General features: G+C 40.0%; 1 protein-coding gene and 2 long non-coding RNA genes across 3 annotated transcripts; all 3 read left to right on the top strand.

The window, feature by feature from the left end:
* Positions 1-285: 285 nt before the first annotated feature.
* Positions 286-2,216, top strand: LOC123327266. Its single transcript, XR_006541877.1, has 3 exons — positions 286-714; positions 937-1,194; positions 2,018-2,216. It is a non-coding gene; the product is annotated as an uncharacterized LOC123327266 (long non-coding RNA).
* An 8,909-nt stretch (positions 2,217-11,125) lies between these two features.
* LOC123327265 lies at positions 11,126-13,451 on the top strand. Its single transcript, XR_006541876.1, has 3 exons — positions 11,126-11,300; positions 11,944-12,335; positions 12,619-13,451. It is a non-coding gene; the product is annotated as an uncharacterized LOC123327265 (long non-coding RNA).
* A 10,459-nt stretch (positions 13,452-23,910) lies between these two features.
* Positions 23,911-24,775, top strand: LOC27207427. Its single transcript, XM_016183114.3, has 2 exons — positions 23,911-24,103; positions 24,166-24,775. Exons 1-2 carry the CDS (start codon positions 23,986-23,988, stop codon positions 24,231-24,233), a joined length of 186 nt encoding a protein of 61 aa, XP_016034060.1. The 5' UTR covers positions 23,911-23,985; the 3' UTR covers positions 24,234-24,775.
* The last annotated feature ends 2,575 nt before the right edge of the window (positions 24,776-27,350 follow it).

Genomic DNA, 27,350 nt, shown 5'->3' with positions numbered 1-27,350 from the left:
GGGAGTCCTAACTGAGTCCTTTGCTTTCTATGAGCGCGAATCAAATTACGCGTGCTGGTAAATCGAATAGCTTGGTGCACTTAGAAAAAATGTATGTTTGTTGAAATGAAATAAGGGAAGTCGGGAGTATACAAATTTTAAAGCATTTATCAATAAATACATTTAAAACTACTTTAACAGCAACAATGCCTTTCAATTTTGTAAAATAATATTGTATGTTCAAATATTTTGAAAAAAAAGATTGCATTAAAATTTAATAGTTGATCATTTACATATTCCCTTTAAAATCAATGTCTTTATTATTTAAAATTAAATATTGTATTTTAGTTAATTTTTGTTCATGTACAGTTGTGAGGCGGCTCCATCCATCATCCACATGCTGCTGCCTCGGCTGCTGTTTGTTGTTTTGCACCTTGAGCCTTGACTACTTCCGGTTTGCCCGCGAAGGACGACAACTCTGCAGCAGGTAGTTCTTGTTCTGCTGGTTTACTGCTGGCCACCGCATCCTCATCGCCGACACATCCTGCGGGCCACTGGACATGCAAATAAGGATGTCGCCTTCGCGGGCAGCAGAACATGCGTTTGCTGCGATATTCTGGGCATTGCTCATGTGGCGGAGCCTGCATCAAGTGGCTGCCACAAGTCCTGCCAGCAGGCCGGATGTTGTTGCAATCGATCGATTTGGGAGTAGTAAACTAAGATGCTATCATGTGGGTGGGTAGATATTTTACATCTTATCCAGGAATGCAGCTCTTCTAAGCCATAAATGGATTTTTGAATAGTTTAATGTTAAAGCATTGTAATTATATATATTGTAACTTACATTAGTAGCTATAATAGCACAATAAATTTTAATTTAGTTTTTTCTACCGAACCCCAAAAAGACTGATTTCTATTTGCCAAGCAATTAAAAACTTGCACCTTTGTTATTTTCAGCTAATTGCCAAAGACAGCGAGCGTTTTCATTGCCATGGCCAGGACTAAAGGACTCGAAGGACTAAAGTAAACAACATTAGCCAAAATGGCAATTTGCAGATACGGCCACCAAACAAATGTCTAGACAGGGCAGGACTAAAGTCCCGGTGCTCTGGTACACCTGCCCAGGTAGTTAAATTAATCATCAACGTACCGCTCCTGGGGGAGGAAAAAGGATCTGTAGTGGGAGTTGCCGAGCAAACGCCTTTCAGTAAGATGGTGAGTTGCAGAACTACGAAAGTTACCAAAGTTATTATCTTCGTACCGAAATGATTGCGCAAAAAACAATAGATAAATCTTTTCATTTTCCCTACATTGCTTTCCTTTGAACTCGAAATTGGCCGATGCTCAGCAGGTTGCCGAATAGAAAATAAAAGTATGCCGAAATCTTAACGAACAGCGGTACGTGCTCTTTATTTTCGGTAAAGAATGCTTAGACATTCTACACTTAGGATCCTACTACCTACTATGGCTGATATATGGGTACTTCTATGGGTGGGTCTAAACATGTGTTGGACACAGACTGGGCACGCACTTAGCCTGACGATAAGATATTTGAATACTGGCGACCAAGAGGTCCTTTGGAAAAGTACAGTTCGAGATGTTGTAAAATCAATTAGTAGTATGGCACTCTGCCCAAGAACTCTTAGAAGTCAGTATGGATAGTTTGCCTTTAGAGTAATACTTCCTTTAACAGTGAAGTGTAGTGAAATATGTTGCAGGTTTTGGAAAGGCATATGGTTATAGATAAAAATACAGTTCTGCATAAAGGGAAATCTCATTTCCGTACATTCATTTCAATCACATTTTATTCTTTATAAATATAAGGGTTATTACGTTATTAATAAAAATATACTTGCAATTGAAATATGTTAGTTACTTTGCTATAATTTTACTATACTTACAATTCAAGTATTTAATTTTTGAGCTAGCGAGAATTGAGAAACATATCTATAAGAATACTTCTATATTTTACACATACCTCATAAGATATCCGCACCTTACTCATTCCAATGACCGACCATCTAAAACTCGATGACAGCTTCAATTACGAATGTTATTATACCGAAGGAACACGCATCTTGGATCGCAACTGAACCATTCAGAAGTTCTGGATCAGAAGCGGAATATCTTTACCATACGCACTCGAGCAGGTACAGTTTCGTTACGCCAGCTCCAGCAACAACAATATGTAACTACTACAACTACTCGTACTACTAGCATGATGATTAAAATAATAATAATGAACAACGAATGTCAAAGCCAATAAAGAGTCGAGGAAAAGCAGTCAACAACATCATCATCCGCATCAACGTGATCGTGTCAGGTTTTTTCTCCTTCACGTGGAGTCAGATAATCAGCCCGCATAAATACAAATTAAAGTGCAGCCAACTTACGGTTAATATATGCAACAACAGACACAACAACAACAATAGCAACAAGAAAGCCACGACAACGATCGACAACAACACCCAAGTTAAATAAGATGAGAAAGAAATAGCATTAAAATTAAATTTGTCGCGTGTTTGGTCGCCTGCTGCTTCTGCCCCCTCCCCCCTGCACCTCTCTGCCACTTGTCATTTCCCCAACTGAAAGAAAAGAGTGGGGCTAAGGGGAGTCAAGCGGGGGAAGGGTCTGCCAGGGAACTGGCCCCAGCATTCATTGCTAATCATGGTAATTATGGCAATGAAAAAGTTGCCGGGCCAAAAAGCAGAGACGAACAGCAACAGCAGAAGATACTTCGCAAAAAGCGGCAAGCTGACGAAAAAAGCAGCAAGCAAAAATAAATAAAAGCCGAAAAGCTGGGGAGCAGTGCCCTAGGATCGCGAAAGGGTATAAGGGGCTATGTGCCCAGTTTGATGGGTCCAATAAAAGTAACTTGTACTCTATGTCAGACCATGTTGAATGCAGCATTAAACTTAATCAGCAAATATAAATAACAAGTTTTAAACTTTTAAATTGGCTTTGTCTATAGGAATAGTTACAAAAGTTAATACTTGGCTGTAAATAATATATAGATCAAGAAAAGAAATTGTTGTGAAAGATTTACTTTTGCACTACTTTAATCTACTAACCTAGTGTATAGTAGTGATACATTTTCGTAGGGTGTCCACTTCCGACTGCCCCATAGTTTTGCTTTTCCCCGGGCTGCCTGATAAACAATGAAAGAGGAACAACAGTAAATACACCTGTTGACGGCCCGTCGATGTGACTGACTTGTGGCTGCGCAGGCGCAACAACAACACGACTGCTGATCGCCGCCGAATCCAGACGAACGGAGCCGGAGGTTGGCTGGGGGAAACGGAAGTTGATTCGCATAAACACAAACACCGGATGCAGCTTGCTGCCAGGACACTGACGTGAAGTATCGTGAAGAGAAAAAATTAATTTCGACTGCGAGAACAGGTTGGTTAAATTATTTTTCGCCTCCTTCGGCGGTTAAACCCGTTTAGGCTTATCTCTGCGCACATCCCCGAAAATAAAGCGAGCGAAAATGTTCAATTTTGGTTAATCTCACTGCCCCAAAATGGGGCAGCTGCGGCAGATCATCTGAAGAGGAGGGTCTTTTGTAGATCGCCCCACTGCCAGCTTTCCATGGACTTAATCTGTTTTGATATTTTGCCAAACTGATTTTTCATTATCATAAATGACAAAATGCATTAAGAGCCTGCCGCCGGTGAAGGGAAAACTTTTGATATATCATTTAATATTGCGTTGCGGCATATCTGGGTCAGCGATTAAGCGATTTTAAATGCCAATTATCGGCGGCGATTTTGCGTGGAAAGAATTCGACTTCCTGACAAGTCGTAAAATATTTTTAAAATTACTGCGCCTTTGAGGGGGGAAAATATTGACAAAGCTTAGGCTGCAGACAGACGAAGCCCCAAGTTTTTGGCTCGTGCTAAGCTTTTGCCAAATGCCAGTGCCAATATTTGAAGTTCTATATACACTTATCGACGTTCCGAGAAATATTGGGGTTAAGTTCAGTTTCGCTCCGAATGCTCAGGTAGCCGTGCAAGTCGAACTCTGACAGAAATGAAATAAAAAAAAACCCAGCTCCGATAAGGTCAGCGCTCAAATAAGATAAGATAATGGAGTGCAATCTAAGCAAATACAAATCGAATATGGAATGTCGAAGAGTTCCAAGAGTTCCTCGTAAGTACATACATTTTCGTACGTTATCGTTGGGCGAACAGCTGCCCCCCCAGGAAGATAACCCAAGCAGGCACGCGCTATATAGACCATCCGATCGGATCCCATTCCATCCAATACCATGCCATATTCCAGATCCGATCCGTGCTGTTTGCTCAGTAGTGCAATAAAAACTGTTGCCGTATCCTTCCGCTGCGGCATCTGTCGCAAGGATATGCGCATTTTATTGCTGCTGCTTTTATGGCTCTGATTATGCCATTTGAAACTTAGTTGCGCCTCATTAAAAGAGCCCTTCGTTTTTATTGGTTATGGCTAGTTAAATTAAAGTATTTTTTCAGGACTTTATGGTTCTTCTTGCGAGCGGAGACAGTTGACAGCGATAAATTAAGTGTTCTTCATTAATTGATACATTAAAGGACCACCTTGGAAAATAGCTTGTCAAAGGTGGAAATTTATAATTGGCCATATGTAACTAAATCTAAAACTGTAGTTACAGTATTCAGTTCTTTAAATGTTAAATTTCACTGAGAATCTTTTATAAGCCCTTCAGTAGTGGGTTTCTATAGCACAGACAAAGGTATTATCATCATGGGGTCTTCTTAAAGATATCCCTTTCAGTAGCCTATCTTTATTAAGTTCCTTTTTGCAAAGAATACCACAAAGATGACTGCAAGCTGTGTTTGATATCGATACCAGGACAGTAGCTCGAACAATAAGCCATAAAGTCAGACAAAAGATCAATGTTAGAACACAGTGTTCCCCAACTCATTCCTGGCGACTCCTTGGCATCCCCTTCCTTCTTGGCCTTCTTTGATCTCAATGGCAGGCCAACTTCTGATCCAGTTCACGTCTTCTTTTGTATCGGAGAATGTTATACATTTCACATTAGATTTCCTTGGCTCTTTGTGTCCGACTGACTGACTGACTGCCTGTCAATTTCTAGCCTTCTGTTTATTGCATTTTGTGGTCGATCAGCGCACGATAAGATATTCCATGGAGCTAGGGGCTGTGCAGTAGTCCATCCATAATTACAAGGATAATCGCCTGATTGGTTATCCATCATGTAATATTTCAATTTCGCTTTGAGTTTCATGAAGTGGATCATCGATCGATCGCTTGAGTGGTTGGCTAAGTGTTTGCATCTTGCACTTTGATATGGATATCTAGATAATGGCTAAGCATAATGTGAGATCAGCTAGGCAACTGAGGAAACACGATAAGTAAGGATATGAACATATTCAGAAGTTTGAATGTGAATATTTGATAGCGATTTAGGCTAGTAAAGAAAGATGCAATGGATTGGAAGAATTAATAAAGTACAGTTTGCCCAAAAGATGGTTGCTTTGCTTTAGCGTTAATAAATTCCAACCACTTTAGAAAACTTACTTTGGCAATGGCATTGGATTGTATGGAATGCAGATGAACAACAAGGATTCTCAGTACTCTGGATCTATATTACCAGATAAACCGACGGATACCTAACTTCAAATTTAGCTAAATGATTCGAGCACCCATCGGAACACCTCAATTGAGGGAAGTCTTCTTTCGACCCTTGGCAATCTGCCCGGCTCCAAATTACTTTACGGCTAATCGCTTGGTGCAGCAACAAGGGGAAAGATAAATGGAAAATGAAAAAAACAAAAACAGCAGAGTGAAAAATAGAACATATTGCTGAAAAGCTCGTAACAGGCGCAAAACGTTGCCGGCCTGACCCCGAAGGCAACCCCAGCGGCAAGGCAAGTCGGTGCCACAGAGATCCCCATCCCACAACCAGGTCTTCGGCCACATCCACATCCACATCACATCCTCATCCCGATCTCTGCCTGAGACAACAGTTGGTGTCTGACAGCAACCTGACTCTCTGATCAAACTGAGTCCGGGACTCCAACTCAAACTAAAACTCGGACTGTGTGAAATTGACAATGCGCATGCGCGCCAGCAATAACAACAATTTCCACATTTAATGATAATAATGACGGCGATAATAGTCCGAAATTAGTTAAACACGAATTATAACAAAACAAAACAAGGGGAAATGCTCGGACATTAGACCGAATAACTAAATGCCCTTGCAATGAACTAAAGTAATATTTTATTTTTTATTAAAGTAGTTATTAAGAATATTTTGTTAGTTTTGTTATGTTATATGGGCACATATTTGAAAGTGCTAGCTATGATTATTAGAATCTTCTTTTGCATAAATATCTTATGAGTTTTAAAGGGGTACATATTTTCAATCACTCAGCTAGATCATATTTGTGTTAGATAATAACTTAGACCAACTCCTTGCTGAAACTCATTTACCTGTCCATAGAGTATGGCCAGGAGAAAGATAGCCGGGACTTGAGCTGGAAAAGGGTGCTCCGGATCAGCTATTTGAGGCCCTAAGTGCCGCCAGCTGTTGCCCAAAGCGGCGAGCTGGGAGCTTCGAGCCGCAAACAGCGAACGGCGAGCGAGATTGCTTTAGCCGACTTTGGGCCCAACTTAATTTGGCTCAGGTGGCGCGCATTCATGGAACAAATTTATAACAATTTCCAGATCAGCATGAAAACAGGGACTGAAAATTGGTAAAGGGTTACTAGGCAATCCGGCAATATACTCCATTAGCGGAAGCATTCATCTAGAAAACAACACTCACTTTAGGGTGAGGGAACTCTTATTACTATTCTTGCCATCGAAGGGTCTTCACTACCAACTAGTAACTAGCGTTACTATTTTTGTCACGTCCGAGTCAAGAATTTCCATTTAGCTACTTTATGACATACTTATTGCATTTACGATTTACCTCCCCACCCTTTGACCTCCGCTGCGTTGACTTTTTCTAACGATCTTTGAAGTGGCCGCAGGGGCGGACAAGTCGGCCCATTAATGGGGCTCAACATTAACGATTCTAACGTGGCATCTCCTCAACCAGACTCTGGATTCTGACCGCTCGATCTAACCGTCTATCCACCTCCCAACTGACCAGACACACAACTTTCCAGACATAATCGTAGAAATGATATCAGAACCAGCGATGAACGCAATTTATGTGTCAAAACTGAAGTGAAGGGTTACCTCCCACATGGAGAAAAGATAATCGAATATACCTTTAGAATTTATCATGGGAAATAAAAAAAACAGACATATTTGTAACATCAGAACATTAAATTAATATTATTAAATGCTTATGTTTTTAATATGCTTATTTAAAGTGTTCACAACTACTCGGTTTTATTCTCTGTAATCTTTCACTTAAGAGATAAACTCCACAAAATCATAATTTAAGAATCAAATTTTTTTAACTGCTTGCCTAGAGTTTTTGTAATTGGAGTTCCAATTACTCGTAATCATTTCTTGGAACTTCTTACGTTTTGCTTTCCTTTGTTATACGATAACTAAATTAAGGAATAAATTACAAATGGAATCATTTTGAAAACGAGCTGCTTCTGTTTAGCATTCGATACCCAGCAAGCGAACATGTCGAACAATTGCAAATAAATTAGTGAAAACTAATACGAAACGAACGAATTTTCGCTTGACGCAAAAAAAGAAAGAATAGACCTGAAACAAAAGACGGACGGAGAGCCAGACGTGAAAACCGCAAAATGACAATCGTAAACGGCACCGCAGGATGCCAAAGGATACCTCAGGATGCTAGCAGGCAGGCAGGCGGGTGGACCTTCGGGACACCAGAGAATCCTGGGTGGGTTGATCCCGACAACACCCACAACCGATCCGTGATTCGTGTCCTGCCCGCCTTTGTTTTTGGCAAGGGACCAGACACATGCGGCGTTGCAGGCGGCGCTGGAACAAACCACTTGGAAGGACGAATGTCTGGACCTTGTCACTGATGCTTGACCAAAAAGTACACTTGAAAAAATAAATCTTTTAATTTCTAGTTCCAGTAAATACTATATGCTATTATAATATTTAATCAGTGATATGAACTTTTAATATTCTGATAGCAGTATTTTATAATTGATTGATATTATTTCCCATACAAAATTTTCATTTGGCCTTAACATCTTAAAAGATCAGCGTATTTACCTTTCCTAACATTGACTCTTATTGCGATAAAATTTTTCGCAGTGCTCTAGCTTAAGTTACAATTTAGTTCCATTGAAAATCAAGCAGTATCTAGGCTTGTCCATATGTCAGCAGCAGTTGTTTGAGTCGACCTGGCTACCGATATGGATATTGATATCTTTTCGCCTGCTGTCCCTAGTTATTCTCTGTCCAATCTTTGTTAGTTCTCCCTTTGGGTTCCCTCAATTGTTCAAGTTGCCGACAACTTTCGGCAAATTGCAGCTACTGGAGAGACGCAGATCATGACCGATATATATCTCGAACAATCTTTGGTTTGGATACTTTGTTAACCAAATTTACACGTGACAGGCGGCTGCAAGTTCTGCATGTTCTTGGTCCGGCTGCAAGTTATCAGCTGAAACTGATCGCCGAGGCAACCTGCAAAATGTTCAAAAGCCCAAGAAACCCTTCTAACTGAGCTCACAAATTCAATTTCGAGCAGCTCCAAATCAAAGGTGTTGGTTGCTTTGACCCTTCTGCAAGGGATACTTAACCAAAAAAAAAAATACAAAAAAAAAAGGGAAGCAGTTCGAGAGCATCTGCCAATGAATGCGTAATGACCAACTGCCAAAAAGTAGTGAGGGAAAGGACTCGACTTGGCTAATGAACGACGATGTCGAAAATCTACAACGTGGCTGAAAAAGACGAAACCCTTGCGCTTACAGATGCCAACGAATTATACGCCAACGGGTTGGACACCAGAAAATAAAAAATAAAAAAACCGAAAAAACGATACGAAAACAAAACAGTTGCCGAAGGGTTCGAGTCAAAGTCAGTCAAATGATGGCATGGCGCAATTATCGAGGCGGGTTAGGGATTTACCACCTGGAGTCTTGGATCCCTCTCTCTCTTGACCAGCCGGCTAGAGCCAGCAGCAGACGTTTTTCCTGCACTCCAAAAAATAAATTCAAATCTAAAGAACTTTATTAGCCAAAAAATGAATCTAGAAGAATAGAGAAGAGAAGAGTTGGAATGTATATTTAAATTTCATAAACCTACTTTTTTTTATTTCAAATCATGTAAAATACTTAAGCTTGATATTTGTGTTTTTTTTTAAGCAGAACCTTATATGATAATTTTAATAATAATAAACTATTTGACATTTATGCTTATAAAAATAAAAAATAATTGTTGTAATAAAACAACGTTTCGAGAATAAATGCATCTTTCGTCTGAGTGTGACTGATCCTGAAAGGGTTTACTCTGAAATTTAATTGAGCTGTATCTGTATCCGAGAATCGATTCGAGATGGCATCTGCGTCGGAGTGACGTCCATCTCCGTTGCCAGTCCGCTTGCTCTGCTTCTCTAAGTGAAACAAATGCCTAGCACAGGGCACGTGCTCAGCTTGACTTCTGAGATAGTTTTTGCCCAGCAAGGAGCGTCAACTGTACTTGGGATCGTCCTTGCAGCGGCTTCGTCTTAGTCGTAAACTACGCCGACTGACACCAGGTGCTAGCTGGACGGCCTTTTCTTGGTCTTATCACTAGGTCCTTGGTCCTTGGTCCTTCGCCTTTTGTCCGGTTTCGAGTGCCTCGGAACCCATTGTACCGCTCTGTCGTCGCGCGTTTTGTTCAACGCGGCGAGCGTGTCCTTGCATCTTGGCCCATTGTTTTGATTCATTTTGTCAAATTTATATAAAATTTATTACGACGCACGAAGTCTGCGCGACGCGGCTAACCAAAAATCGTCATTTAATGGTGTCAAAATATGGAATAGCAGAATATGCGAAGGTTTACGAGGGAAAATCTATTGAATCTTGTTGATTGCAATGCGTTGAAAGACTGATCATTGTTGAATAGAATTTCGAATCATGGTTGACTGGTCAAAGATAGAGCACAGGATATATTAAGAATTTTATCTATGGAATTTTTTTTGGAATCGAAGAGGTATATTAAATAAATAGGTGCGTTAAAAGGTATTATCTTAGCAGGAGTTCTCCAATATAGTTTTGTTCAGCAACGTTCTGCCCAGCACTCTTACATTTTTACATTATCCATATTCATTACAGAAAAGAGGAAGTTTTTACTTTATTTTATTATTAGAAAGGCTTTAAATTATCGATCGATAAGAAGCATTAGCATCGAAATCCCCTAGTTATAACGTCTAGATTTACGATAAAAACCATTTGCTTGCTAATTAAAGCATATCTTTAGCTGCAAATCTACAGCAAGACAAATGGGAGGATTTGAAAACGTAAGTCCAGCTCCTGGCTCAAATATCCTTGCAAATATCTAAGCCAGCCAAAGGTCAGTTTGGCCACAAAGCACGTGCCATTGTCGGAGTTTCGGGGCAGGTGATGCGTGAAATACCGACTATGCTGAGGTGCCCCATTGTTTGGCCAGAAACACCCACAGTGCGTGCACGTATGCAAATATTCTCAAAGAGCCGGACAGCTGCAAGGAGACTAGAAACAAAGAGAAGCAACAGGCAGGATCAAATAGGGAACAGGACCAAAAACTACGGCAAACAAAGGTGAAACGCACTGAACCTGCTGGCCAAGCCAACGCCAGGGATAATTTGTTTTCGGCCCACCTACTGTTCTGAGGTATTTGCATTCGGCCGAGGTCAAATGAAGTGGCCAGAACAGATGTATTTTACCTCAACTCTGGCCTATTGCACAACATAGAAGCGGTGAGTGGGTAATACCCGGAAAAACCTTAACACATTCGCCTTGTTTGCGTAAAAAAATCACGCTTAAGTGTGAATCGGTATATGATGGGGATTTATGCCATTATAATAGAACTGTTCCCAGAAAGGATTTGGTCCAATATCACGTATCACTTAGTTTGAGGGAAATTGAAAACTCAAAATGTAAGCTAGGCAGATGCATTTCTTTCGCTTGAAATCAACATTTAAATATTTCAATACAATTGTACAAACATCGCCAACCCTTTCGATAGGGCGAAACATAAAATGTGACAAATCAAACTGGAGCATTTCAGTAAAGGGGGCTTCTATTCTCAATTCAAAAGAATAAACATTTCCCAGTCATGTTTGCGTAAAATTCAACGGGATTGAACAATCGGCAAATGTCACAGACAAGCTGCAAAAATTTCAATCGATCGATGGATGGCCTTTGTATAAAACTCGGATATCTATATAGGTAAATTATGGCAATTTCGTGCCCTTGGCATCAATGGGTTAATTCAGTAGCATATTTTGCTATCGGCAAACAATGTGGGGGCGCTAGATACAAATACAGCTGGTAATGAATCCATTCCGAATTTCTTAAATGGGGCTTATTGTCTATTCTGTTGTCAATAGTTCAGATATATGTTAACAGGGCAAACACTCGATTAATAGGAAAAATACAGCACGGAATATTGTAGGATCTTTCATTGGGGACTTGAGATGTCTATAGGAAATTCCAGAAAATGGTATATTTCCTTTATTATAAATTAATATTTCATTACAGAAAAACTTAAATGAATGCTTAAATACTTATTATCAAAATAATAATATTAAGAAATTTAAGGCTTTATTTATTAGATAAAACCATGTATTGTGTATTTGAATCATCTTCATCTTCATACAATCAAACCGATCAATTGCTTTGGTAGGAAATGGCTCATAAATATATCGCTACTCCGATCCTACTTCGCTTACTCATGTCTTAAATTAACCAAAGTTGACCAGCATGTGCTGGGAGCCACCTGAATTGAATATGAAATAAGAACCTTGAATGGTTTATTTCCAAAAGCATTGAATAATCGCATGGCGAGGCAGGAAAGTAAACTTCTATCCAGTTCTCCAGGCACCCGCACTTTTCTAGAATAATCCCCCGCTGGCCGAGCTCTATCCTTCTCGACGATGATTCCTTGATTCCTTTCAACGGAATAGGATTTGTTTTTTAACATAAAAGAAAATGGCAAAGAAGAAGAAGTCGGCAAGCATTGTGCGTTGTGCGTGGAGGACAATGCTCCAAGTCTTTAAAAAAGTAGCTGCCCGAAGGACGAGAACTGATCATGCGTGGTGTTATGTACGCTCCTTGCAGCCTGTTGAGGAAACATCTGCCCCGCTCAATTTTTTTCTCTCCTCTTCTTTTTATGCCTCGTCTTCTCGTTGTTCGTCTTCTTGGTATTGTTGCTGTTGCTGCCGTACGCACGCAGGACCTCTTGGAACAGGATACTTACAAAAAGTAAGCAGTATCATTAAAAAAACGTAGTATGCACTGGGGAAAATATTGTTGAGCTAAATGTAAAATTTCTACTGACCAGAAGAAATTATGTAAGCATTAAAAGTGAAGACGGAAATGTTAGATCGAATTATTAAACCAGTATATTTTTAAATTAAATGTTAAATATATTTGATTAACCTTCAATATTTCACTACAATTAAGAAATAATTTAATGCATTTATTTATCGTATCTACATTATTACATGAAATGTAATATATATATAATAAGTATTTTTCTTTCCAGTGATTGGAGAAGCGGAGCAGGCTGTACATGTGCTGTGCTGCTTATTCTGTACAGTCCTCGAGAAAGGACTCGCCTGTCATCTAGGAACAATGTCAAGGTCAAGCGGAGCGCGTGTCCGTCCCCGCCTACGAAAATTTCCACGCAGTTTTTTAATAGAAAAAATCTCTCAATTTGGTAAGGCACACGCAGGATATGCGTATCCTGCTTTACGCCGCATGTGCGGCATGTGCTCCTTCCTCCGCAGGCAGCTGTCACCGGCAATGATCGTCCTGTCATTTCATCCTTGGAGCGTGCGTAGTCTCAAAAGAGAACTAACAAAAAACGTGGCCAGCAAGTACGCAGAATGGGGAAAAAATGATTTGATATTTTTTAGTCTATTTCCTGCGGATCAGCTGCCGTCAATTAACATATTGTCCTGCGCCCACATAATGTCCTCCGCCAGCAGATGTCTCCGCTCCACCTCTCAAATTTATATTTCAATTCAGTTTTGGACAATATTTGGCTCCTGCCAATCCTTTCGTTATGCCAATCGACAATTGCCACCGTTTGACGCAAGCCTGTCGCACAATGACAGGATTATCCTGTAGTCCTGGACAATCCTTTCATTGTTGTCTAGATTTTGATACGTTGCCTGTATTTGCTCAATGGCCTTTGATAATTTTGCAACTGTTTGGATCTCGATTAAATAGGGGAAATTGTTTTGGCAGATGGTTTCAAGGGGTTTGGTTTGAAAATCAGTTCACCAATCCGTTTTATGAAATAGTGGTGTTTGGAGAATTATTCATAAAATATTTTATCTTTTCGTAAGTATGTATTATTTTGAAAAATGTTAGTATCTACATTTTCCCCACAAGATAAATACACTCTCTTATTCTCAGAAATGAAATTCAGTTGTGCTTTAGGATAATACTAAAGTCAACTTAAAACTTTTCCTGAATTAATTTTTTGGGACTCACTACATATTTTAATAAACTACAGTATAAATTTCAGCACTTCCATAGTTGTACTCCACATCACTCATCATTTGATCCTTTAGATCTAGAGTTCATTCCAGGAATAACACCTTATCGCTATTAAATGGGTCCTTAAACATAAAGATATACATTTGTCATGGATCATAACTTATCAATTTCTTATCACAATTTAAAAATGAATTCCAATTGGGCATCAAAAAAATCAATTGTGTCTCACTGCGATTCAAAGGAATTTCTTTAATGTCTGAGCATTTGTCGATCAGCAAGACATTTGTTTTCCTTTTTTATGGAAACGCTCAGGTGAAAAAACACACATTTAGGCGTATCGAACCCCGCGCCGCTCTGACCATGTCCTGTCGTTTCGTCCTTGTCCAAGTCCTAATCTCTAATCGCTCGTCACGCTGCCAACATAAGAGAAGACGCTGGCCGGACTCATTTGAGACGCTTTAAACCGGCGATAACCATCGGCAGGTTCAAGGAAGAGGCGAAGGGCAAGGCAGGTAGTCCTGCCCCATTGTCCTGCTCACGATTTCGTCCTGGCCAGCAGCCGGCCCCTGGCAGCCGGCATTTAAAATGTTGCAATGTGCATTGTATAATTTATATCATAATTCTCCATGCATTGTGTGTCCCTACTTTATGGCTGTGTCCTGCAGCTTTATCCTGTTGCTCGGGCTTATCTTGATTTCAATTGTTGCTTCCCGGGACATGAGCTCGCTGGTGTTTTTAGCTTATGTTTTAAGCAGACAAAATTAAGACATATGAAGGTAAAATTTATTACTGTATAAGTGGCACCATAAAAATCTTGGATCGTTTAAGGTAAGTAATACGGAGAAAACAAATTGCATTAGACATTAAAACAATATATTAACATAAGCTATATCTATAATAAAATTATTTTGTCCAGCTTTTTCCAGAATACATATTCCATTCTACATATTTTATTCGATTAGGCTAATATCTAGACTAATTCGGGGAAAAAAATAACTCCACATCCTTCCCCGAAATATTTCTTGAGTCTCTTCGTTAGCGATAATCTATTCATTGTTCTTTTGTATTTCCATAAATTTCCCTGCAAATCCTTGTAATTCCCCTAATCCAATACTCCCATCCAATTATAAGTGCATTCGCAAACATATCTTGTGGGTGTCATCTTTCCATCTCAAAAAGAGCAAACGACTTTCTTTCGTTCATGCAAATTTGATGAAAGGAACTGAACAGTAGACCTGTTCGGCAACCTTTCTGAACCTGTAACCGATAGTTTCCTGGGAAAAATCTCTGACCCGCCCGTTGTAATTTGCCGAAATCGATGATCCCCTAATGATTACAGTTTGCCAAAGACACAAAAACTTCCGGTTTGGCAAAAAAACGAAGAAAAAAGGAAATAGGAAGCGCCCGATTCCGATTCGGATCGTCGGACAAAAGATGCGTAGGTAACGCCGAGTGAAAAACTCGGTGTACCTGTCACTAGCAACGACAGATGCGTTCGAAGGATCCGGAGAGATCCTTGTTGCACGGATGCGGAAGCAAGGGCCGCGGTTCTGGCAGCCAGAACCAAAACAAAACCAGAAAAATAAGAATGAGAATGCGAAAAACAGAAATCAGAAAGCGGAAATAACAGCAGTCCCGAGCCTCCGATTCCAGTTCTGTGCAACAGTTGTGCCTGCACTCCCGAAATCACAACTGTTCCCGGCCTGTTTTTGAATTTATTTCCATTTTTACTGCCCCCATCCAGCATGTCGGTTGAGTTTTTTTTATTTTTATTTTTATTTTTTTGAGTCCGGCATGTGCGAAGAGCATTAAGCATGGCTGAAAGGAGGATGCTGCGGTTTGATAATGTCAAACATGTGTCCGCCAAGCCGCTGTGCATGCCTAATGAGGACGATCCCTGATGCACCGCCGATGGCTGGGAAATATGCTAAGTCCTAACGGCAATCGAACCTGCCGACATGTGGGAAGATTTCGATTCTGATTGAATGCATGCAGGAAGGTAGATAGCTAAAGGGTAATCACAGAAAAGGTGGCGGCATCAGGCAACTGCTGGAATGCATACTTCTTAGATAAATAAAAGCATGTCATTTAGTCAGCCAGATGGAAGGAAATATGGGATCATCAGAAACTATATTCGTAGTATGTTATCAGTAATATTACCCTCAAATCAAGCTTGTAGATGACTCCCAATTACCGAACAGTTGACTCATCCAGCGCCACTTTAGAGCGATTTGCATTCCCATCACAAACGGGCCATTTGCATTTGGCCAAAAGCGCACGAAAATGGAGCAGTTCCAGGCCATTGAAATGCCCGATGAGAATTTATTGCGACAAAAACCCCAACTGCATGCCTGATTAAATTCGAGTACCGAAATTAAATGTAACAAGCCCAAAGATGATATCAATTTATGCACAAGACATAAATATAAATTGATAAATTTAATGTGCCATATTTTGTCGCAATCAAATTAGTATACAAAGGCAGCAACCGGAGTCACAAAGCGAATCATCCGTTTCGAGGCTGGGAAGCGATCCTGCGACAGGGCGTGATTATTGCCTTTTAATGAACAAATTAAAAATCAATGCCCGATCGACCAATGATAACACGTACATTGTACTTAAATTAAACAAATCCACAAAATTTGTTGGTGCCGCGAGTGGAGGCAGCATGTGGCGTTTAGGGGCGATGGGCGGCTTTGGGTAGCGGGGAGTCCATAAAGAACTGTCGATCGAACACCGATCGTGAGAATGGAAATGGCGACAATGTCGAATGCCGCCGTCTTCGCCTGCCTCCTGAACCCCATAAATCTTCATAAGCTTGTCACGTTTCCAGTGCAACAGCTACTCGTAAATATCTGCTGGCTAACCAGGCTGACGAAGCTCTTCTCCCAAAATACAATCAACATAAAATAAATAAAATGGAATTCCAGGTGTATTGCCAAGGGCGAAACTCATATGCTCTTTGAAAAAGTGCAATTATTCTATATAAGAATAAATCTGAATTTATATTTCTATATATAACATATACCAACAAAATATGATAATCTATGTTGTTGTTAGTCATGTTAAACTGGCTTGTGGTTTTATGATAAAAATGTATATTTATTTCAGCATACTCCGAAAATACTCCTTTCAAAGGGTATTAGAAAATGTGACTGCTCGCCGGATTAACAATTATTTTGACATCAAATAGCCGCACGCCCGAATCGGACGAGAGTTTTGGAGCTGAAGACGAGCTGCCGGTCTGAACCCAAAACCCGGCTCTCCTGCTCGTCTCCCTGATCGTAATGTTAGTGGAAAAGGTACTGGTAATGGTAATAATGGTAATGGTAATGGTGACAATCGACCGCCCCAACACAACCGAGTTCGTGAGTGCGATGGTGATGGTTTGCGGCTTGGTAGCTTGGTGGCTTGGTGACACGTACGCGGCTCCTTCTCTTGGCCAAGATGCTTTCTGGACTACCGTTTTTTGCGCCTGGGATTGACTCTGATTTGGCAGTCGGGACACGTGTGTGTGTGAGCCAAGGTAGCCGCCCGTCTGCGTTTCGCCTCCTCAATTTGTGGCAACGTTCAATGAAATTCGGTCGTAAAAGTTGTTGTTTATCGTTGATGTTTTGCATTTCGGAAATGTTTAAGCCACTTAGAGGGTGGAGAGGGAAATTGGGCGTAATGAGCGTAGGAGTTCAACAACATCTGCTGGCATTTGGTCGTTTCTAAGGAGTAATTTAAGCAATATGGCTAACTTTTAAGGTAATATATTTGGTATAGTTAGGGAAAGATACTAAAAGCATTAACTTGGAATTTTAAAACATTTATTGTTTATTACAGATTTTTATTAGGCAGTGTTATATTATTGGTAAATATACATTTGAGGATCGTATTTACGAATGGTTTTCTAAGAACTAAATTTCTTCACTTGCCTCAACCTAATTCTCACCGAAGATTTCGCTAACGAGTCTATAACTTTCCTAACTCTCCCCTTTTGATGTCTGCATGTGTGGGGAAAACTTTCCCAGGCGCAAGACTAAGCTAAAAAAAAAGTCGTCCCTCACCAACTAGTGCGGCTCAAATGCTGACAGGCCCAGTTAGTTGTAGAAGCGAATTGGTAAGCCAAACAAATGCCGACACTGACGGACCACTCATCCGCGATTGACATCTTCATCATAAATAAAAGTGAAAAACCTGCTGCTACAGTTTTCCCGAAGATCTCAATCTGAATGTGGCAAGTGAATGCCAATCAAGGAGACAAACAAACCAGCAAACAAGTTGGGGCCGCAATGATAACAATAACAATGCCATTGACATTACAATTACAATTACGGTGATGGCCAGTACACTTGGCCTAATGAAGACATCGTGTCCGAGGGGAGGACAACGCGTAATTACACCAAAATATTGCGCCTGTTCGCTAATGGGCCGGGCAAATAATCCGTACGAGTAGGAGCTCCTTCAGATTTCCAACGTGACGCATACTTAATTATCGCTGGTTGGCGTGGCACGCCTGCCTCGTTTTGGCTAGGTGTTAACAAATTCATTTCACTCGGCAAACTGGGCAATCTCGGAAACTGTAACTGGTTTGCCACACAGCTCCATCACACGTACTGCCCGGGCCCCAGAGCCTCCATCATCGCCCGATGTTTCACTTCACGGTGGCTATACATGGCTTGCCACATGGCTGTTTAATCTTTAGGCAGAGAGGCGGCAACATTATTTGCATGCTGATTAGCCTTCAATGTCAGTTGCCAGTGAGACGGACAGGTTGCACCTCACTTTCCCATGGGCCCCTCTCCACGAGACTTACTTCACTTTTCTATCCATCGCCTGCTCCAGTTTTCAACACTTTTGATGTGCCTGCTAATTGATTTAGAGTGCCAGTGCGGGCAACTCCATCTCGATCTCCATCTCGATGGAGATCCATGTTGGGTCTATGATTATAGAGCGCCACTTGCTTGTTATAGCCAACTTTGGCTCTGGCCACTGCAATGACTCTCAGACTTACTGCTGCTGCTGCCGGTAATTGTTGGCCATTTTGCTCTACGTGCTGTCTCATGGGGGGTTCCCCTGCAAATGTTTGCCTAACTGCTCAATCGTGCAGAAATGACAACTTTATTAGCAGCTGGTGGGCGGCAACGACAACCAGATTAACAAGATTGGCGATTTGTAAAAGAAAAATTAAAAAGTATGCAATTTTATGCAAAAGAATATCATATAACACTCAAGGCAAATTTATTTGGGAAGGTATAAAATAAATGTATGAAGTGTAAAAATCTATTCGTTTCAAAAAATAAATCTATTGGAAAGTATAATTTTATTATCACTAAGAAATATATATTTTTATAAACTCAAGAACTGTTTTTCATCATAAAAATCTCATACGTTCCATAGAAGTCTAATGCTTTTGGAAATTTAGAGAAGTGGCTAGGGAAACCCACTTCAATCCTAAGAACACCTTGAGTCCTTACTGTATCCACAGCGACTACTCTCGTTACAGCCATTTCCTATCGAGGATTCCCCTGCAAATACAGAGCCATGTGCTGGAATTTTCCTTCCATCCATCGAGCATTCCGCGAAAACAAAAATCACTCCAAATCGTCGGAGGGTCAGTGGAACACCTTGCCGGGGCATCGAATTCGGTCCGCCACCTTTTTTTACGCTCGACGGGAATCAGAGACATGTGCAAGAGCAACAGATTGCCAAGGGGATTTCGGCATTTCAATATTCGAGTAGGTAGTAGGGATGTGCAACAAATGAAACCAATCTCTGAGGGCTGGCAGTTGGTGGTCGCAGCAGGTACTTGGATAGAACCGGAGGATCAGCAACAGCATCCTGAGTGCAACAGGCTGCACTAGCCCAAATGGATTTTTCCTTTTTTTAACATTCAGGAGAGATTTACTTTTGTTCTGTTCCTGACCTGGCAGCTGGTCTGGGTTTCCTCCAAAATGGTAGCAATCACAACACAGCCAGACCATGTATCCTTTTTCTAGACAAGGATCTGTAGACTACGGTATCTGTGTTCACGATAAAAATCGTGCCTGTTGCATTGCCAATTTTTATGGAAATCTTTATTCCAATCATGCGCTTTCTAAGGTATTGTTTTAGAGAATTCTGAGAGTTGGCCAACAGCCAACGATTTAAAAGCGTTCAAATAATTACAATACCCATTGCCAATTTCCATTGAATTTGTCTAGTTTGATTATTGCTTATTTGTATTCGTATCTGGATTCTTTATACGATTTTTATGGAAAACTATTAATGTTTGATTGGCTAATAGGCAGTGGCAATGGTTAATAGGAATTTCGAGCTGTCATTTTTTTCATTTAAAATTGCTTGCAAAAGAAAGGAAAATGGGTGGATAAAAGAGTTTTTTGTTTATAATGTATGTAGGATTTTAAAATTCGTATTCTAGAATCGTTTAAAAGTATATTACAGCAAATTTAAAGTTCTGCAAAACTAAATCTGGCCATTGCCATTTCATCCAACTTTACAATAGTTCTGAGAAGCCAAAGTAAATGTGCAAGATTTAATTGAAGTCAATGTTTATTCCTCTCTTAATGTAAATGTGAGCAATATTCCTAAACTGTAATGAAACACGGCAAAAAGTAATCATACTTAAAATCCCTCATTGTTCGTAAACTTTCGAAGACCCCAGATTTAAACTGGGTTTCTGCCCGCCTTAACTTAACCCTACCATAATATTTAATCGACATTAAGAAAATTATATGCATTCAAAGAGAGCGTGGCGAAACATTTTTTTAAGGAGCAGCTTAAGTTTTACTGCTTAAATTTATCGTGTGGAATGTTTGCGGCATGTTGTCGCTCGTTGATGCCACACACGAAAAACTGCAAAAAATTAAAGCAAGTACGAAAAAATGGAGAGCAGACGCGAAATGAAGCCTGATGGTCACCGGCTGCCCAGAAAAAAGGTTTTGGTTTTATTTTACTGTGCCTTTGTTTTGCCTTTTGGGCCGCGAAGCCAATCAAAATCTGGTCAGCAGCAGCAGGTTGAAAGTTGATTTTGGGTTTTGGGGCATGCATAAATAAATGATCAGCGTGCAGCGATCGGTTTTTAATTACACAGACTGCAGTTGACATTCTGGATGCCCGGGCATATGGCACGCGTTGGGGCATAGACAGATACAAAAAAAAAGATGGAACATCCAAAAACTGAGGACAGTGAGAGTTTGTTGACACTGGTGCCAGCTGCTCTGACTAAATGTTTGAACAGCTTAAAGTTTGCCGAACTACTGTGTGCTAACATTGCTCAACATGCCACAAAGGGCACACATTTCCGTATAAATGTAAGTATTTCCTTTGTGGCATCTTTTCCCCCTGAAAACAAGCCAAGAAGTCAAAGGAAAAGGAAATCATTCTGTTTCTTATTCGCATTGGCATTTCTTACTTCCACCCCAAACTGTGACGACTACTGTGTCCTTTGTCCTGCTACGAGTTATTTTTTTTCTTCCTTTGACTGACATATTTCATACAATTGCTTGGCATTGTGTTGATTTTCCATGGCTGTTAAATTGATGGATTGCTGTGCGACTTTTGACACCACACACAATTGCAATTCCCCCTGCTGTTGCAGTTGCCATGGAGGAAACTCCTCAAGGATCTCCGTGGAAATTCTTAAGCAAGCATGCATAATGCCAGTGACGTCTGCCACTAGTCCTTTGGATCCTGTGACTCATGTCTCCGCTGAACTGACATTTACTACTTTTTTGGGGATTTTTAGGAGACATTTTTATGGATATCACATTCGGATTGCGCTAAAGAGGAACGTATGCAGGATTTGGGGGATAAATCTGTCAATCCAAATTAAGAAATCCGTCGAGGTTCCGATTTCAAAGCGATGGAATTGACATACCATAAAGTAATTAAAACAAAGTAATATTCTTTATTTCTTTTAATATAAAATAGCTGGTTATTTAGATTTTGTTGACAACCGTGAATAGTTTAAATTGAATTAAAATACCTTATACAAACCAAGTTATATAGTATATAGTGTATAGTTTTCAGGTTCAGTGGCAACGTTAGAGTAGTTTATTTTTATTGGGCTTCTTAAATAACATCTGGCAATCCTCGAGCGAACCCTTTATTCTAAGATGCACTTGTTTCACTTGAAACCAAGAAAGAGGCAAACACAAATGTATCTATTACCCCCGAGAAGTTGCGAGTATCTCCGAGAATCAGCTGACGCAGAGAGATGTGGCGAGACGGAGAGTGGGGCAGAGAGGTAGTCGGACTCCAGAAAGCGGACGCAGCCACTTGAGAAATCCACCTGCACGACTGGAAACGATCTGCGATCTCCGGCGATATACCACACCATACCACCATACAGACCTCATACCCCTCCGATCTGGATCTGCGTTGCCTGCAGTTTTAATTTTGGTTGCGTGGTTCTTCAGTTGGCGCTGCTTTAGCTGCTGTTTCTACTCGAGCAAACTGCAGATCAGAGAACTGCAGCCCGCCACTCGCACTCTACGTCCACCCGATAAACACTCGGTACTCTAGGCACCCCGTTTTTTTTGACACCCTACTTGCGGCAACACAAAATACTCGAGTGTTTTACCGACGTTGTGTTTTTGTTACGAGTAAAAAAACCACCCGAGGCCTGCTGCGCAAGAGCCGTTTGGGTGAGTGGACGCACAGTCAACGATCGGCCGCACGTCATTTTTTGTATGCGGGCTGCAGTTCTCTGGTCATTTTTTGTACGCCTAAAATTTGTATGGGAGGAAGCGTGACGGGTATAAGAAATGAAGGGTAAAAGGGAATACCCAAGAAAAATTTCGTGCTCACGTCTTTGATGGACTCAAAGGGTGCCACCCGTTTCGAATCATTCCGTTATTTATTTTTCACACGTCGCTACCTGAATACTCTAATGACAAATATTCTTATATAAAGTAATTTTTGAAATGAATTTTGTGACATTATGTACTATTATTTTTACTATAATCTATATTTAAATAATAATAACGTTATTAATATATATAATATATAATAATATATAATATAATATATATATATATATATTATATTAATAATATATAATATAATAAAATATTATATAATATATATAATTAATAATAATAATAATAATAATATATAATAATAAGATGAAGGGCATTTTACAAAGTATTCGACAAAGTCTAGAGCCACGCCGAAAGAATAGTGTGTAAACGTATGGAGTGTAAAACGCATGGAGTTACGCATCTTGTCTGTGACTCGATTACCTACGAGACCACTCGAGTATTTTTGGAAACACCCGAGTATTTTTGGAAACACCCATGTGTTTAACGGTATACCCACAAGTGTTTTTCTCACTCATCCCTTTTTAGGCAGTGTGTGATCGGCACCCGCGACGCGGAGCACCGTATTGATTCGGGTGCGCGCACAACGGGGTGTCTTGTCTACATGTTCAGATTTATACTGTGTGTTTGTAAGTACCCGCGATGTGCGTGGCGGGTAGCACCCGCACACAAAATTGTAGGGTGTGAGTCGAGTGGTAAAAAAGTGCCACCCTTGCAGTTCTCTGCTGCAGATTACCCAAGTTGAGCCCTTAAGTGTGTTCCATATCAGGTTTATCATTCGCTGTCATTGTCGTCGTGGCTCCGAGACAAGCATACGCTTCACTGACCCAACGACCGAACGGATTAAATATATCATTTTGGTTTCCTCTTTAATGAAAGGGTTGAGCTGAATTCAGTTCGCTTCGATGGCCAGTTGGCTGGAAGCTCTCGGCTAACACCTGAAAATTGCAGCTTACCGAAAAATAAATATAAAACGGAAACTTTGTTTCGGGGACAACGCACATTACACACTAAATATGCTTTATGAAGAAAGCCATGGCTTGAATATGGCCAAGGGGTTGGTAATATAGCCGAGCGTAATGATTGATATTGAGGAAGTTGTCTTGCGGTTATATTACAAAATATCCTCTTTGGCGGGGGCTTACACTGTAAGCAATAGTTTGTGTATTGAAAAAATTCAAGAATATGATAGAATCAACTTGAAAAAATCATATTTTAATTTATTCTGCTTATCAGAAATATTATAAATATCTATATATTTTATAAAATATCAAATGGACATAATAAATAGTAATTAAAGGCAAAAGTTCAAATATATTCCTTCAAGTAGGAAATAAGATCGCTCAACTAATAGAACATTTTTATACAAATTCATTTTATACTAAAAACGTATAGAACATTCTCGCTGTTTAGCTTTATTATTTTGTGTTGCGAGTCCTGGCCTAATAAAGTCCTTAGCAAAAATGTTAACAATTAAGAAAAAGGAGGAAGCGTCACAGGGTGTTCTTAAAAGACACTCACAGTAGGCTGCAAAAAACAAAAAAATACAAAAAAAAAAATAAAATTTAGAAACAAAATATATTAGGAATATTTTCGAAATGAGGATTACTTGGCAAACTTTTCCAAAATTACTAATTGTGTTGCCATTGCTGCATTTTTATCTTGCTCACTGTGTTAAGGCAGAATCAGAAGACCTCAAGCGTCGCAAAGAATCGGGTAGGCTAAATAACTATTTTTAAATTAATTAAAATGTTAAATCAACGTGATTGCTTTGTCAGAGCAACCTAATGCGCAGAATGTCAACATAGCCTGGCTGGTGAAGCAGGGGAAGTTGGGGAAGACATAAAGGACACCCTATACGGAAGCTTGTTCCCGAGGAAGTAAATGCACACAAATTACCCCAAGCCAGAAACTTATCGACAAGCGTGGCTCGACTGGCTGAAACGGAAGCAGAAAGTCAAGGTGCAAAACCAAAAATCATTACACCTGTTCACGAACACAGCTCGCCGGGAAAGATGTGAGTGTAGAAAGCGTAGAAATCGAATGGACAGCGGAGAAGTAATGCGAGGCACGCCAAGTTGAAAATTGAACGCTCGTAGTTCATCCGCAAGGGTTGAAGAAGTTCCTCTCGGGGTTGGGGTTTTATTGTTTTGTATTTTTGGATATAGTTTTTTTCGGGGAAAACTGGTCACGGTTCATGCTCACCGCTTTCTGTTGCGTGTGGCAGGCGACACAAATGCGAAGCAAACTAAATTTAACTGTCTTGATATCAGAAATTAATAAACTTAATGAGCGGCCAGCGACGGATAGACATCTGCAACAGGTTCCAAACTTGTTGCAGCTGCATTTGCTCGCCTTGGAAAAGGATTTGCACGAAATTGCATTTTAATTGTATTTTTTATTTCATTTTATTTTTGACCACTCGATATTATTCACTGATGGTAGTTGGCATTAGCACTTCTTTAGCAGCTGCCTTTCTCGAGATCGGAGAAAGGTGTCTTAAGAACGGGTTCTCTTCGTAGGTACTAATTAAATATGTTCAGAGCGTTTTTTATAATTTATTATCTATTCATCAACGTTTAAAGCACAAGAAAAGGGTTGAAATTAGTCATTTGTGGCAGATGCAAAGGCAGCTGAAAGAGTTTCCTATGTTAATATATACAATTAAAATAAAACAGTGTGAGAAACTGATACTCACACCATTGTTTTAAATGCGCTTTTAAATTCTGTAATAAAGGTTTTATATAATAAAGTTTAAAGTTTATTTTTAAACACAAACATATGCTTTTTAGCATATGCACATACGAAACCTAATTACTTCGTTTCGGATAATATAGTTAATTGAGATGGCTTAATGCGTTTAATTTATTGTAATCCTTTGGTGTATACTTGCTTCCCTAAACTAGAAGTAAATATAATTTGCATAAATACATATTATTTTGGTTAGCTATGTTAGCAGGTTCAGCTGACAAGAACAGCTCCATTTTCTCATGGGAAGGTAAGCGTCGAGATCCTTTAAGATATCCACCCCTTTATAGCTTAAGTATATAATTTGTACGCCTTATCAGCCGCAAACTCGTATTCCCCGCTTTTATCAACTTCATTACGCAATGCTCGCATAATTATCTGCCGGGGGAAAAACTCACTCAGCAACAAAAGACTTAAGCCACAAACCTCCATTTTCGATTCGAAAAGGGTAAAATTATGGCATTCGGATATTACTTAATCATACATTTGACTGGTCGCCTTATGCGGAGCACCTTGCACCCATCATGGGGGAAATTGAAATGACAGTTGAGTTTATGACGCCGCGGAGGGGCAGTTGAGATGAGAATACGAATGCGTATTTTTGGCAACGCATCAGTTGCAATTGCAAGTGACAGCACCAGCAGATGATGTGGGTAGGGGGATGGGGAACGGATCTGGACGATGACAACCTGAAACTGTCAAAATGTCCGACAGTGGCAAAAACTGTCAGCGAATGGCGGCGGCAGGGCGAATGTGACGCCATATAAAATCCATAAATTATGAAAGCTGAAGGGCGGACAGAGGAGTCCACCTCCCGGTGTCGGTGGCATCGGCCGTTGCATAATGTATTCTAAGGATGCCAAAAAGGAGTGAAGACAAACCGGTTGCAAATCCATCAGATTACGTCCTTAGGGACTCACTCGATTGCCTGTATTTGGCGTTGATTGATTTAGCTAGTGGCAAAAAACACTGTGGCTGCCTTTTGCCTCCTCTTTCTTAATGAATTAATTAATGAAGGCCATAATTAAATTTGCACTTTGTTATGCTGCCTGCTTTTGCATGTGCTAATTTATGAGTTTTTAATTATTTTTGCAATTAATGTTGTTTCTTGCACCAGCAATATAATTATTTCCTGGCAACAGGATCAACAGGATATGCTGCTCATTTGTCAGCTGAGAAGCGTTAAATCGAGACCCCAAAAAAACGCTTCCGTCATCAGAGGAGGGGTAGAAAAAACGAAAGACTCAGGCAACGAACTTGCTTTCAGTTTGGGGCGCCAAAATTTAATATTTTTCATGTTCCTTTTTTGCAGCTGCGTCTCTTCTGTTTTTTTTGGGTAGTAATTAAAAAGCGTTGTTTTTTTCAGATACTCGGCAATAGAGCACCGGCTCTGGCTTCAAGTGCATTGTTCCAATTTCCAACTACCATAATGGAAAACTGTCATTCGAAAACTCAATTGTTTGGAAATGCTTTTCGTGCAGGTACTCGCGTTTTGGTGCGTAGATCTTTTCTCTTCGCCTCCACTACCAATTTTTTTGGGGGTGAAAACAACAGAGATCTTCTTTCAACTATGGTTTTTGTGCGATGTTGCTTTGCTGCAGGTGGACAGCTCAAAATGTTCTCAGGCCGAAGTGAATGGCTCTTGTTTAGTACAGTTATAAAACAGTTTTAGATTTTCCTCTCTTCTGTTTCTTTTTGCGAAACGTGGGAACTGAATTCTGCAACAATATTCAAAGTTGATGAATAGGTCTCAGGACCGAATAAAAACAAGGCAAAGCTGGAACTATCGATGAACAAGGTTTAGTTTAGTTGCAATTAACATTTTATCGGGCCTAAAGACATAGGCTTTTACTAAGAAAGAGATTTCAGTTTCTAATTATATACGAAGACAATAATATTATTAAGATAATATACTTCGGCAACTAAAATGCTTACTTATCAAAAATGCTTTAAGAAAACTAACACAATCTGCAAATGCATATTCGAAAGTATTTCTGCATATTCTCACAATTTGTAATGTTTCCATTTTATTTTCAGACACTAATTTCCATTTTCTTACACCAACATCTCCCATTCACTCTTTCTTTCGATGTACAAATATTTATGTTATGCATTAAATGGAATATTTTCTGTTTGCTCACCTCACTTTCCTAGCAATTTCACTGTCCATAAATATATTTTCAGCTCCGGCAGCTGCTGTCCAATTTCCTATCTG

Source organism: Drosophila simulans, chromosome 3R (genome assembly GCF_016746395.2).
Source record: "Drosophila simulans strain w501 chromosome 3R, Prin_Dsim_3.1, whole genome shotgun sequence".
Lineage (NCBI taxonomy): Eukaryota > Metazoa > Arthropoda > Insecta > Diptera > Drosophilidae > Drosophila > Drosophila simulans.
Note: the sequence above shows the minus strand (reverse complement) of the source record. Positions and strands in the feature narration are given on the sequence as shown.